The following is a 13,009-nucleotide window of genomic DNA, read 5'->3' as shown; positions in this document are numbered from 1 at the left end:
CCAAAAAGTGAAGCATCATCCTAATGCTGAGTGGTTCAAGTCCAGCCTTTCACCAGAAAATTTCAAGCCTGGGCCATAAAAACCTGGGTGAATAAAATGCTTTTTGCCTCAGCCCAGGGAGCAGTAGTTTGTCCCCAGGCAAATAATACTTTCCCCTTTTCTCTGGGAAACCTTATGCCTCCATTTAACTCCACAAACAATAATCCCAGTAGGTTTTCACTCCCTACCATGACATTTCACTCACCTTTGGGTCAGTTATAAGGGACAATATTCTCTTCTTCTCTTTCCGTTTGCTTTCCATAGGGCTCCACTGGCAGCCTGAACCAGGGCCAGCCTCACAGCTGTGCCCTACAGCCCTGAGCTGGGGATGCACAACAGGTCCCATCCCTGCCCTTGGAGACCTCCCCAGGCTGCATTTTGCTCTAACTTTCCCCTTTTTTTCTCTTTAAAATCCCTCTAGAAATAGCAGTTGTTTAATGATACTATTTAGGCTGCATTCACCTGCTTGAGCTGGCACTCACCTCTTCAGGAGCTGGGCAGTGACCCCTTTAGTCATCCCAACAGCCCAAATTCCCCTGCTTCTCTCTCTGTGTCATCCTGCAGCCTCTCACCAGGAGCTGGCCACCCAAGTGCTCACAGGCGCAGATGTTCCAGCCTGTTACAGAAATACCCCTCACCTACCTCCACGTAAAGACCAGTCTGATGACATCCACCACACACTTTTTGGGAAGGGGTGGCTGCGCAGCCCTATGCTGGGTTAGCAGCACTGTGCCCAGGCTGGGTGCTCAGCAAGTTCAACGTCATCTTCAGTATCTCCCTGTGCTCCTCGTGCAGCCCATCCCTCTCACTCAGCCTTGCTGGGCAGCTCATTTAGTCCTATGTAAAGAAGATACCTCTGAGGCTTCATATACTTAATAAACATCCAGCAGCTGCCTTGTACAGCCAGGAGCATCCCAAAGTAAGTCATCATTTGAGTATAACTTATTTGTGGACTGTCCGTAGTAAGATTTTAATAGGTACCCCCTTCAGACTTTGTTCCAGTAGCTCCTGGAAGGGTTGAGCTCTTAGATACGCAACCTGAATAATAATAGAAAATCATTCCGCAGTAACATGCATTGGACTCATCTAATGCGATGAACCAAATTGCTGGGGATTTATGCAGCTCTGCAGAGAATAACGGCATAGGAAAGGAAGCTTTGTGCAGCTCTTGGGACACCACTTTCCCCTCACTCTTAAACCTCTATTGCTGCAAGCATTGAGGGAAGCCAAGTGAGCATGGGGCACAGTGTGTCTTTACAAACCCGATGAAAACAAACATAGTCATCCTGTGTGCCAAAGAATTCCCTTCCCTGGCTCCGGGCCGGCTGCAGATGCCTGGAAGCAATTCAGCCGTGGGAGAAGCAGCCCAAAGTGCTCCATCCCCTCCAGCTGAGCCCAGCACCCATGGCATCACCTGTACACCCCATGGCCCCTTCAGGGCTCAAGACATCGCCCACAGCATTGAGTCAGGGTTCACAACTCTTGCTGCTGCCAATAAGCTCTGCTGAGTGCTCCAGTGTGCCAAAAGCACCAGGATTTCTGCCTGGGCAAGCCAAAAGCCAGAGAAGCAGGTGGAGGTGTTGGCTTTCAGGGCAGTACAAGGAAGGGAAGTCCTGAGACTCCTGATCTTTCCAGTGTCTCCCACTCAGTGCAGAAACTGATGGTTGTAAGAGGAAACTGGTTTGAGTAACCAAAGCTGAGCCTTTGCCATCCCAGCAAGACTTGATGCTGTGCTGGATGTGAAAAGTGGCACATCTGACTTCTTCTTCCATGAGTCTCCCACTGGGTATAGTTTCTCACATGAAAATCTGGGCTCTGGGTTAAGTGGCATAACAGCAGAGAGACAGCTTTCAACATCCCTTTCTCCTCATAGCAGATGAACTGCATGATACATACCTGTATTTGATGACAACTTAAGCACCAGTACTCTCGTGTTAACACCATTTCATGGGCATTGATTTCTCAGTGATATTCAAGTACATCAGCCTTCAGCATGCACATGTTCTAACAACAGTGCAACTTCACCCCTAAAATAACCACACCTGGGGCACAATCTATTGCCTCTTGTGGTAGGAGAACTTACCCCTAGATGCAGGCCAGCAACAAGGGCTCTGCTGCCCATGGTTCCCTGTCAGTGAAACTGGTGACTTTTATAAAGTCCCAAGAACTTTATAAAATCTCAGTCTCTTCTGCAAAGTGGAAATGGGAGCACATCTCTACCTCATGAAGGGTTATAAAGGCTGCAACTCTGGGGCAAGAGGCAGAGCGGCAGCACCTCACACTGATTATTATCCTTTTAAGCAGATGTAATTACACTAATCAAGGCTTGTCTGATGCTGAATTTTACAGTCTAGAAGTGCAAAGTTCGCAGAATTAGTCTTTATCAGTTAAAATTTAGTGGGATCTGAGAGAAACTCTAGAGAAGACAGGGAGAACTGCTAGGGATGAGGGTCAGTTTTTCCTAATAAATATGATTTTTGAGGTTGAAAAGGGTTTCAGGAGCTGCCTCACACGCTGCTCAGCTGCCCTGGCTGGGAGCTGGGCAGTGCCTGTCCAAAGGATGCAATGGGACACTCAGGGTAGTACTTTGTCATCTTAAGTCCATTTCATCCACTCCAAACCCTCATCTGAACCTGGAGGGCCTATCTCTAAAACAAAGCCCATCCCCATGCTTGTCCCCAGCGCTTCACTGTTTCAGCCTCCTCTCCCCATGTCCCAGTCTCCTCTGAAGACCTCCCTCAGAAGGCAGGGAGAGGAACGGGACATGGCTTGGATGGAGTGTTTCCAAAATGCTGCTGGTCATAAAAAAACCCCAATATTTCTCAAATATTAATGCACATGTCTTGCCCAAATGATAAGTCTTCTTAAGGAAAAGCTTTTTTTAAGGATGTGGTTGTTGGAAGGCAACATGCTGCTGGGATGGTTTGCTGGCTGAAGGGGCTCCTCTGTTCTCCTCCCAGCTATTTCAATCCCTGGCTCCAGACAGTTTCGGCTACTCAGGGGGCACATGGAAATCTTTCTGCTTTCCCCAAACAGAAGAGCACAGGGCATTTTCTAGAGAAACGCCGTAACAAAGCTCCCTAGGTGCTGTAGAAGCAGAAAGGTGCTTTGATTAATCATCAGAACAGCAAGGAATTAAGAAAGTTGGGGAGATGAATGCACCAGGGTTTTGTTAGAGAGATGCTTAAAAAATATATATATAATCCAGACCTACTTTGTTTCAGGTACCTCAGAAGCTGAGAGAATTCGGTGCATCTGCTGCAGCTGCCACTTCACTTCTGTAATTTAATCTCATTGAGATGCATTATGTCAAATAATTACCTTAATGAAGACTCTAATGGGAGAAGAGAGGAAAATAATACAGAAGAAACGAAGCTGCAAAGTTGCTTTGTTTTCAACCTGGCACTGATTTATCTCCCCCTCCTCTGGTGCTTGCCCTTACAGAGGTGTCCGGTCTGCCTCTCATGCAAAAGTAACATGTTTCAGTGATGGATTTTTGCATCTTGGATACAATACCACATCTTCTGAGTGTGAAACAACCTAACATGTAAAACCAGATCTTGGTTCAGGCAAGTCCAGCCCTCCATGTCCTGCTACTTCCCTGTTCCCTGCAGAGGACTGACTTAAATAACAAGTTTCTATCTACCACTTTTGGTGTCGTCCAGAATGTTGGCCTAAATTCTTCTAGGTTCGAAAAGTCCAACCATTAACCCAGCACTGCCAAGTCCACCACTAAACCATGTCCCTCAGTGCCACATCTACACATATGTTAAACACCTCCCGGGACACTGATTCCACCATTTCCCCGGGCACCCTGTTCCAGTGCTTGACAACCCTTTCAGTGAAGAAATTCTTACTAACATCCATCTAAACATCCCCTGGCACAACTTGTGCCATTTCCTCTCATCCTATCATTTTTTACTTGGGAAAACAGACCAACACCCAAACTGGCCTCCTTTGGCTGGTCTCATCCTCTTCTGAGGTTCTCCAGCTATTTTATTTGTATTTTATTTTAAAGAGCCTTTGTCAAGTGATTCCATAAAGTCCTCATATGCTGATTTCCACCACCACACATGTCCAGGATGTGCATCTCATGGTCATATTGGTCTTGAATTCATTTTAGTGGGTTGAAATGACACTTTTTTAGGTGAAACTAATATCTAAAGGCTTATATTTATCCAGTCTACCCAGCTTTCTGTGCATGAAACCTGAAAAGAAAAATTCCCTGAAAATTAAATTAATGAAATCAAATGAGTTTTCTTTCTCGCTCTGTACTTCTTCCAACATGGAAGTGGTGGGGAAGGAAGAGCTCTTCCCCCACCCCAACTCCCACATATTTACCAGCTAGCCTTCCCTAATGCTGCAGATATCCTCAAAGTCATATGAGTTATCTTCCACCATTCTTGGAACAGCTGACTCCAGACCTTCTAGATTAAAATAAAAAAGTGAATTACTGAATCCATTTTTCTCAAATTAATTCAAAATGTGACATTTCACTTATTTTTTGGGAAATATTTTTCCCCAGATTCCAAACACTTCGCTGACTCTAGGAATTTACATGCATAATCCCATGGCAGAAGCCTGTGCCTTGCCACTACCACAGTTCTCAGGCATCCCCTGTATTCCCAAAAGCACCCTTAGTTTCTCTCACAATTTTGCTCCTCCTGGTGCTTCCTGGAGAGCTTCTTGTAGAGGTGAAGCACTCGCTTCTCCTCCCAGCTCTCAAAGAAGGAGGCTGCAATTGTTCTGCACAGGCGATGCGCGTAGGTTTCCAGGAATACAGTGGTGTAGAGGATGCAGAAGAGCAGCCCCATGACGAGCAGCACAGAGGTGTTGGGAGGTGTTGGGGGGCTGATCCTGCAGTGGGCAGAGCTGAAGATCAGGTAATGGTGGTAGCTTTTTTCAAAGTCCTGAAGTGGTGTTTCTTGGTATGGAATCCCTGGAATTTTTGAAAGAAAGGGCACAAACCCTATTTTAGCCTGAAATAGAGAGTTAAAAGTTAAATGAGGTATGAACAAAGCCCAAACAACTGGTTACTACAAAAACATCAGCCTGGGGGTGTGTAATTACTGTTACAGCTTGTTTGGGTGCAATTAAGAGAAGGACATTGAAGTGCGTATACACTTCAGGCTGAATGAGAGTAACAGCATGATGTGTAGGTGCTAAGTACTTGGCATGGTGAGACCCAGTCCTACCTGTCATCTTTATCTGCTGTTACAGGTATTCATTGTGCAAGATTTACAATGAAAGACACAATCCAAACAGCAGGATTAGTGGCTGCCTATTTGAATATTAGAGGGCTTTTTTTCCTAAGCCCTGATTATTTTACTGTAAATTCATCGTAAGCAGGTATCTACACTATGGAACCCTGGGGCTGGGGAGGGAAGCAGGCTGCATGGTAGAAGAGGAAAGCTAACAAACTAAAGCAGAACCAGGCTAGCTAAAGGATATTAAAATAGATAGAAACCGTGCAGGTTTGTGAAAAGGATTGTACAGGGTAACAACAAGGCCAGTGAGCAGGGCTATCTTTGAAGATCAGTTAGTGCAGTTTGATAAGGAGGCATCCTCACAACCCAGATGTGTATTCGTCTGCTTCCCATCCCTTACACCCACCCTGCAATGGGGACAATGGTGCTGCAGGGTCACCCATTCCTCCACCCTGCCTAGGGAAGTGATGTAGAGGTAAGAGATAAAGAGTATATCTGACTGCCACATGCTAGCAGTGTCTTTGCAGCATAAGGCACAACTCACTCCTCTCCTTGCTCCCAAGGGGCTGTAATTTGCAGCTACTGTTTGACGCACTGGAAGGAACAACTGAGGTTATGCCTCCACTTCCTCCCCCCCAAGCCTGTCACGTTGCTAGTCCAGCTGGCTGCTGGGAGGGGAAGTAAGGATTGTGCAAATAAGGCTACAAAAACTACAATCTCCACTACTTCCTCCCATGATGTGATACACAGCAGGGTCCCAGTACAGGGAAGGACAAGGAACCCCAGCACTTACACTGTATTTGATGCTAAGAGCAACAGGCACCACGGAGAACTGAGATGCCTTTCTCACCGCAGTGTCTCCAATGCTGAATGCAAAGTGGTCCATGGCCACGACCACCAGCATCAGCATCAGGGCCACAGTGAGGAGCATGGCTTGCACAAGGCACAGCATCACTTCTTCCCGGGACAGCTTCAAGCCTGTTGGTCGAATGAGGGTTTTGGATGAGCTCACTAGCAGATGAGCTGCTTTTCTGTCCACAGCTAAACGCTCCAGCTTCTTGGTGATGTAAAAATTGTCAAAGCGGAGGTTGGTGAGATAATTTTTCAAATAGCAGGTGGACTGAAAACAGAGATAGAGCATGGAGAAGCCAGCAACCAGCTTGTTGCCTACTCGTACAGCATCTTTGACCAGTAACTCAATAGCAAAAAAGTCCCTCCCAATTTTCTCACCAGCAAGATGCATTTGTTGGTAAATCAAAGAGCTGTTCTTCAGCAATGAAAACTGAAAATGTCCATTCATAGGCTTGTAAACATTAATGGAATGAACGGTTTCTTGGATTGCATCCCCAAACTCCAAGGTAACTGTCTCTAGCAGAGCAGTTGAGTTCAAAAGACTCTCAGAGGAATTCTTGCAGATGCACTTAATAACTTGCAGTATGGTTTTAATGTTGCTTATGATGTTGGGTGTTATGTTAACCACTACTATCATAATGCAGGTCGACAAGAGAAGCTTCCGGCCTTGTTTGGTACCTAGCGTAGGCATGATGATGCTGAAGACACAACGTGCAGGATGCACCAAAAAAAGAGTCAGGAGAAGGAGCAGACTGAAGGAGATAGCCATTGCAATGGAGAGATGCCAGGAGTACTCCAGGGAAGCAAACATCCAGTTATAAAAGAGGCCTCCTATCACTCCTGTAATGCAGGAACACTGGAGAAACAAGGTCCACACCTCTCTGCCGTTTGCTGGGACAGGCTTGGAGTAAACCGACCATAGGTCTGCCACAGTCCTGCACACTCTTGGGAACAGAAAGTTTTCACAGTAGACACGGGCTCTCATGCTGTAAAATGAACAAGTCTGGGTCTTAGCAGAGGAAGAATGGAAACACATTATTAGGGGGTTTTCTCAAGATGATCACACATGGATCTTTATAATGTCCTTCTTCGGGTGCCTCTGGTCTCAATCTACTTCTCTGCTAACCTGAGCAGCTGGGACAGAGATCTTCCCTCAAAGCATGCTGCAGGACAGGGGAGTTCAGGGTATTTCTTGGTATACCGAGCACAATGCGGCTGCTCCTCCTCTAATGCAAGCACAGGAAATCATTGTATTGTTCTATAAAAATCACAATAAAGTCATTCAGAGAGGTCAGCTCACTGCCAGTTGTTCAGAATGGCTTTAGTTGTTATTTAGAGGATGCAGGAGGGAGAAAGGGGAGGCTTCTGGCTGCTGTGGGTATCATTCAACCAGCTCTGTAATTACAAGGTGCTCAATGAATAAGAGACAGTTGAGTGGCAGTTTCTCATCTCCATGCCTCTTAAAAGGAGACCAAGCCAAAATCTGCAGGTTTAATGGTGACAAATACAGAGCTGATCAGAGAAAACAGTTTCACACTGAAGCTCCAGTGTCAGAGGAAATCTCCAAGGATACGAATTTGGCCACTGCAGACAGGATGAAATGTCCCATAAAGCTATTTAAATGTCTAATGAAAACAAACATTTGGAAAGAAATATCGTTTCTCAGGCCTCACATCTGGAGTGATCCTCCAGAGACCAGAAAACCCGGGGGGAGAAGGAGTCTCTCCCCAGGATTAAACCCAGCCAGGCAATCCCTGTCTCCCCCTGCCTGACAGCAGCCTCAGTTATCCTTTGGGGGACAATTTTGACTAGCAAAGGAAGCTTTTCAGGGAAAAAGTCCATTCAACAGCTATCGAGACAGAGGGAAGGAGAGGGATTAAAGCAGTCACTACATACCCAGTGGCAGAGAGGTGCCCCAGTCTTGCTTGAAAACTCTTCATGCTCCAGTGCCTTACTGCTCTGAGAGAGGATCCTGGATGCAGCTCCTGGGAGATGTGGGATGGGAAACCAAAGCAACTGGCACCAGAGCCAGAGCTCTAAAACACCAGATAATGTTTTAACACAATTCAGATCAGCAATGTTGGCAATACCTGAAGTGAGCGGCCAAATCTGGTGCGTGAAACCCAGCGAATAACTCTACTGCAGGGCACAGCTGGGATGCACAACACTGCTTGGGCTTTACACCTCTTCTGGTCTTACTGTTGTTGCAGATAAAGCTTGTTTTCATGACACGTAGCTGAGAAAAATGAGTCAGTGACATATGGGCTGATGAAGATGGAACAAGCGTCACATGGACTGTGGGGTGTCACCATCCCTTATGGGGAAATCAGCTGTCTCATCCCAGCTAACTTCTCCTCCCATTGCCCACCACTGAGCATCAAGGTTAGGACTTCTCTCTGGGAGAAGGTGAGCTTTTCCTCTTTCAGACATCAGCCATGGCACAAAGGGCATTGTGAGATCCAGCAAACCATGTGCTGACACTTGTTCATCTGTTCTGGCAGGCTGCTGCTCCCTGCTGAATCCATGAGCTCATATGCCAGTTTCGTAAGCTCATCTCATAGCCCTAGCAGAGGAAGACGAAGCTTCAAACTCGAACCTTTCCCAATTCCCTGCAGCCAGCAAATCCACTGCAGGGAAAACCCTGCCACAGGCAGGATTCCCAGACTGCTGAGAAGATCCCAGGCCAGGATATGTGGTCCCCATCGGACTAACTCGCCTGACCCCTGGGATGTGCAGGGCACAGATCTCCAGCCACCAAACCTGCTTTCCAGGAAGCGAGGATCAGCCTGTGGTGTGTCCTCCTCAGTTATGTTTCCAGAGAAGAGGATTCTGTCTTCTCTTATCAGCTGGCAAACAAGAAACGTGTACAAACACTGCCTTCCCCTTGCAGGGAGCTCAGGGATTACAGGAGCCTTCCCCGGCTCCCACCACAGCTGCCCCTTTGCCAGATGCTCTCACTCTAAGCCACCACTTGTAGGCAAAGGTGACCAAGCTCACCCAGCCACTGCCAAGCCCATTCCTGACAGGACCCGCTGTCCCAGGCTAAGCCCTCCTGCAGGCTGGGAACCGCCTGGCCCATGGGATGTTCTCATGCTCCCCTGGGCAGGAAAAGGCAAAGGGCTGGAGGTCAGCCCTGTCCTGGCCACCCCTGGGGACAGAGCACGTGGGGCTGTGCTGTCCAGGGAGGAGTGGGAGAGCAGCACCTTCCCCAGGGGACATGGCTGGACCCACGGCTGCAGCAGCTGTTGGATGAGCAATGATGAGCACAAGCAGGCAGAGCAAACCTCCACCCACCTCCTCAGCCCTTCCTGCAGGTACCAGACAAGGTCCTTCCTGCGCTTGCTGCTCCACTCAACAACTCTGCTTTATAGTTCTTCTTCTTTTTCCTGTGTGGCTGGTAGAGCAAAGCTTTTTCTCCTCATGCCCAATGAGAAACCCTGACTGGCTCCAGCTGGGAAGAGGCACCAGCCAGGCGGGCATGAAAGAAAGTGCTATTTGTTTGGAGCATCCATAGCAATTGCTTGTCCAGGCTACAAATTAGGTCTCAATTCAACATGCAGTCTGTAAAGGACCACCCCAAAATGCCCACAGCTGTACCCTGCAAGGCTCATCAGATTCTCCATCTAAGACTAAACTCCTTTCTCACGGTACTTCACACATAACTGACATTGGCATCAGCCCCTGGGACCCCATCCAGGCTAAGAAGGTAGCTTTCTGGGGCAGAAAAAAAGAGAAAAGGAAAAGTTAGCAATAGACTATAAAGAAGCCCACAACATTGTGATGAATGTTTTCTGAATGTGCTGCATCATCTGGTAAAAGGGAGATGAAGTCTGTGGGGAAATTGTTTGACCAGTAGCAGTACCGAGAAGTGTTTGTATGCAAAATCAAACCTAGGTTTTTCCTCTGACTCAGCTCAAAATTGATCTCTGCAGGCTGGACCACAGGGGAGGGGGGCTAAACCTAGGATATCTCCTATCTTATACCCCAAAATGATAACCTGTAATTGAGCTAGAACATCAATGCCCGACTTTCCCCAGGATGCAACAAACAAGTTTGCTTTGCCATTAAAACCACGAGCAGTGTGTGTGATTACGGAGATAAAAGAAGAGATGCAAGAGCGGTGGGCGAAGGCTGGAAGCAGGACGCAGGCAGGACCGCGCATCTCGGCAAAGCAACTGTGACATCTTGCGGTCACATTCTGCTAAAGTACCTCAAGGTCTGTGCTCACTGCAGCTCAGAAACTGAAGAACTCTGAGGAAGTGAAGGAGAAACAGCAGGCTGGCGAGCCGGCGTTGGGAATACAAACACTGTATCCCCTGAGATGCTCCGAGGTGCCTTTTCCCACACTGTGTCACTGGGGATCTTGCGGCTCAGCTCCCAGGTGCTATAAAGGGACTTTGCTTCCTTGACAAGCTCCAGTCTCTACAGAGCTCAAGCTCTAACAATTTTTAACATCCTGGATTTAGACTTTTTAGCACTACAGTAGGAGCTAAAGAAGAGAACCACATGTCTGCAGCTAGCTTGCTGTAACTATAAGAAGACAACAGAGCATTTAATTTGTGTCATAGCCAGGAAGCACAGCCTGGCTTTGCTCTGATTAGGGATGGTGACTGAGCTTATACCCACCAGGACAGAGATTTCAAATCCATTTCTGCTTCACAGACTGCAGTGCTCACCATGGGTCTCAAGGCAGCAAGAACAAAAGCCTCTTGCCAAGACACCACTAAGTTCAACCTGTAGTGACAGTGTAACCCCACAAGGGTGACGATGATGGGAGGGGGTGCAACAGAAAGGAGCAGCTGTATCACAGGTAGAGCGTGGGGCACATGAACTATACAGCTTAAGAAAATAAAGATGATAAATGGAGGGCTAGAAATAGGATGATTTAAGGCTGAAGATATTTCTTCATGGCAATATCATCAGCACCTTGTGATCACATGATTCTGCCAACCCAAGAAATTGAGGATGTGGGAAAGATTAGCCCATCAGTGGTGATTCTTTCCTTGTTAGGATCACATGCAAACAAAAAACTTCTGGTGATACAGAGCCAGGTCATATCTTATTAGGTTTCAACTATAGAAATACAGAAGAATCCCAGCAATATCTTTTCAGTGACTGATGGCGGATAAATGTGATAAGGGAACCAAGGCTATCTAAGCTGCAACAGCTGAATTTCCTCTGTCATGCTAGGCTTTCCTTTGTTTCAGGAACCTTTCCCTTTCTCTCCTGAACTCCCAGTATTGCTGCTGGGTGCGAGTTGGCTGAGCACAGCCTCAGAAACACTCACCGCAGCAAAGACCCACATAGCAGCTCTTCTGTGTGAACAGCTTGTAAAGCAACTCAAATGCTTCTGGGATAAAAGATACTACAAAATGCTTTCCTACTGTAAATAAACCAGAACGATTTTCCTCCAAGTGTCTCAGGAGAACATGTGGATGTTGATCTAGGGTTGGATGGGGAACATCAAAGGAGCAAAGCAGAGATACTCTGGATGTTGAATTTCAATGTGTGAATGGCATTTCCTGTTAATTAAAATTCACAAGCAGGCTGCTAATGTGAATGGCTTTTGTGCTGGTTGCTGGATTTTTACATTCCTAGAGAAAAACAGTGCATAGGCGGGCAAAGTTCCTTTAAAAATAACACAGCTGAAGTTATAGAAGGTTAGTACAGAACTTGAAATGCCCTTTCCTGGGAATTTTCATATCTCTACTCACATCACAGACCCTTCAAGAATAATGGGGTTCACTTACCATTAAAAGCACCTTTGGGCAAATTTTAGCACTAGCAGAAGTAAATGGAATCAGAAGTTATTCCTGCAGGTTTAGCCCCTTGAACCCCAGAAATACTAAATCTTTAAATCTCTGTTTAAAATAAAAATTTACAAATCAAGCAGGCCGGCCCAGTCCTGCTCTCACAGATGCCTGGATACGGAAAAGCAGAACTGGGTAATGCTGTTGTCCACATGCCTTAAACCAGCTCCTCTGGGGAACCCTGGGAAACACAGAGGCTGCTGATAGAGCTGGCAGAAGCCAGGTCTTTGACTGAAGTAGAGGTTTAGGATCCAGGTGCTCTCACACCTTTTCTAGGTCTGCCAAGGCCCTGTTGTGTGACTTTGGGTAAGTCACTGGTCCCCTCTCTGTCTCAGTTGCTCATGTCAGCACAGAGATAATACACCTTCCTTGGCTGCATTTGTGAAATACCTTCTGATCTCTAGACAGACAGCGCCACAGACACTCCAGGAAGCTAGGAGTGATTTCTGGAGACTTCTACACAAACTTTGTGGTCTCAGTTCTGCTTTCATACCAGAGTAGAACTGCCCTGGATTCATTTAGGATGCACCAAGCCAGAGCTGATACCTGTAAGCAAACCTGCGACCCTGACGTCTGCAACAGAGATGGACTGCATGTTACCCTTTGAGCCTTGAAATTAGGCAACCCAAAGGCCCTCGCTGCCTGTCCTCCAGGCTGCTGGGACAGAGGCAGCTCTGTTCCGGTGACAGACTCCAGTCCCTGCAGCAGCAGGTCCAGCCACAGCAGGACATCGGGACAGCAGGGCTCCTTCCTGCGGCGCCTGGCCATGCAGGGCACAGCCTGTTCCCTGGCCGCAGGACAGAAGGACAGGACAGCTGGGAAAGGGAACTGCAGGGAGCAATTTCCCTTCCCCATTCAGCCCATCTTCACCAAAGCATGACAAGGAGCATCGATGCAGACCAACAGTGCCCAAACCCAGCACACAGCCAGCATGGAGCTGCCCTGGGTAAGTGGGTCAGTGAGACAGAGCGTCTCCAGCAAAGACGGCTGCTGGGGCTGCACCTCTTCAGCAGAGCAGCCCTGAGATGTAGTGCAAGAAGCTTTCCCATTGCTCCACTGCTTTAACAGGGTTCCATTTTGCTCAGATGAGGCTGGAGACCT

General features: G+C 47.3%; 1 protein-coding gene across 2 annotated transcripts; it reads right to left on the bottom strand.

The window, feature by feature from the left end:
* Positions 1-3,992: 3,992 nt before the first annotated feature.
* Positions 3,993-7,309, bottom strand: OCSTAMP (osteoclast stimulatory transmembrane protein). Of its 2 annotated transcripts, XM_030503173.1 has the most exons (3): positions 7,225-7,267; positions 6,040-7,084; positions 3,993-5,018 (listed from the first exon to the last, which is right to left on the bottom strand). In XM_030503173.1, exons 2-3 carry the CDS (start codon positions 7,081-7,083, stop codon positions 4,677-4,679), a joined length of 1,386 nt encoding a protein of 461 aa, XP_030359033.1. In that variant the 5' UTR covers position 7,084; positions 7,225-7,267; the 3' UTR covers positions 3,993-4,676. The 2 variants fall into 2 exon arrangements, with proteins under 2 accessions (XP_030359033.1, XP_030359032.1); XM_030503172.1 differs by having other exon boundaries at positions 6,040-7,309.
* Positions 7,310-13,009: the final 5,700 nt, after the last annotated feature.

This window comes from Strigops habroptila, chromosome 13 (assembly GCF_004027225.2).
Source record: "Strigops habroptila isolate Jane chromosome 13, bStrHab1.2.pri, whole genome shotgun sequence".
Classification (NCBI taxonomy): Eukaryota; Metazoa; Chordata; class Aves; order Psittaciformes; family Psittacidae; genus Strigops; species Strigops habroptila.
This window is presented reverse-complemented; position numbering and strand designations above follow the sequence as displayed.

What these genes read in the sequence shown, in the direction of transcription:
- OCSTAMP (XM_030503172.1), bottom strand. Translation starts at nt 7,134, where the DNA reads ATGTGTTTCCATTCTTCCTCTGCTAAGACCCAGACTTGTTCATTTTAC. An exon ending in CTCTTAGCATCAAATACAGT is followed by an intron (nt 5,019 to 6,039) that starts GTAAGTGCTGGG and finishes TCTCTATTTCAG; the next exon opens with GCTAAAATAGGGTTTGTGCC.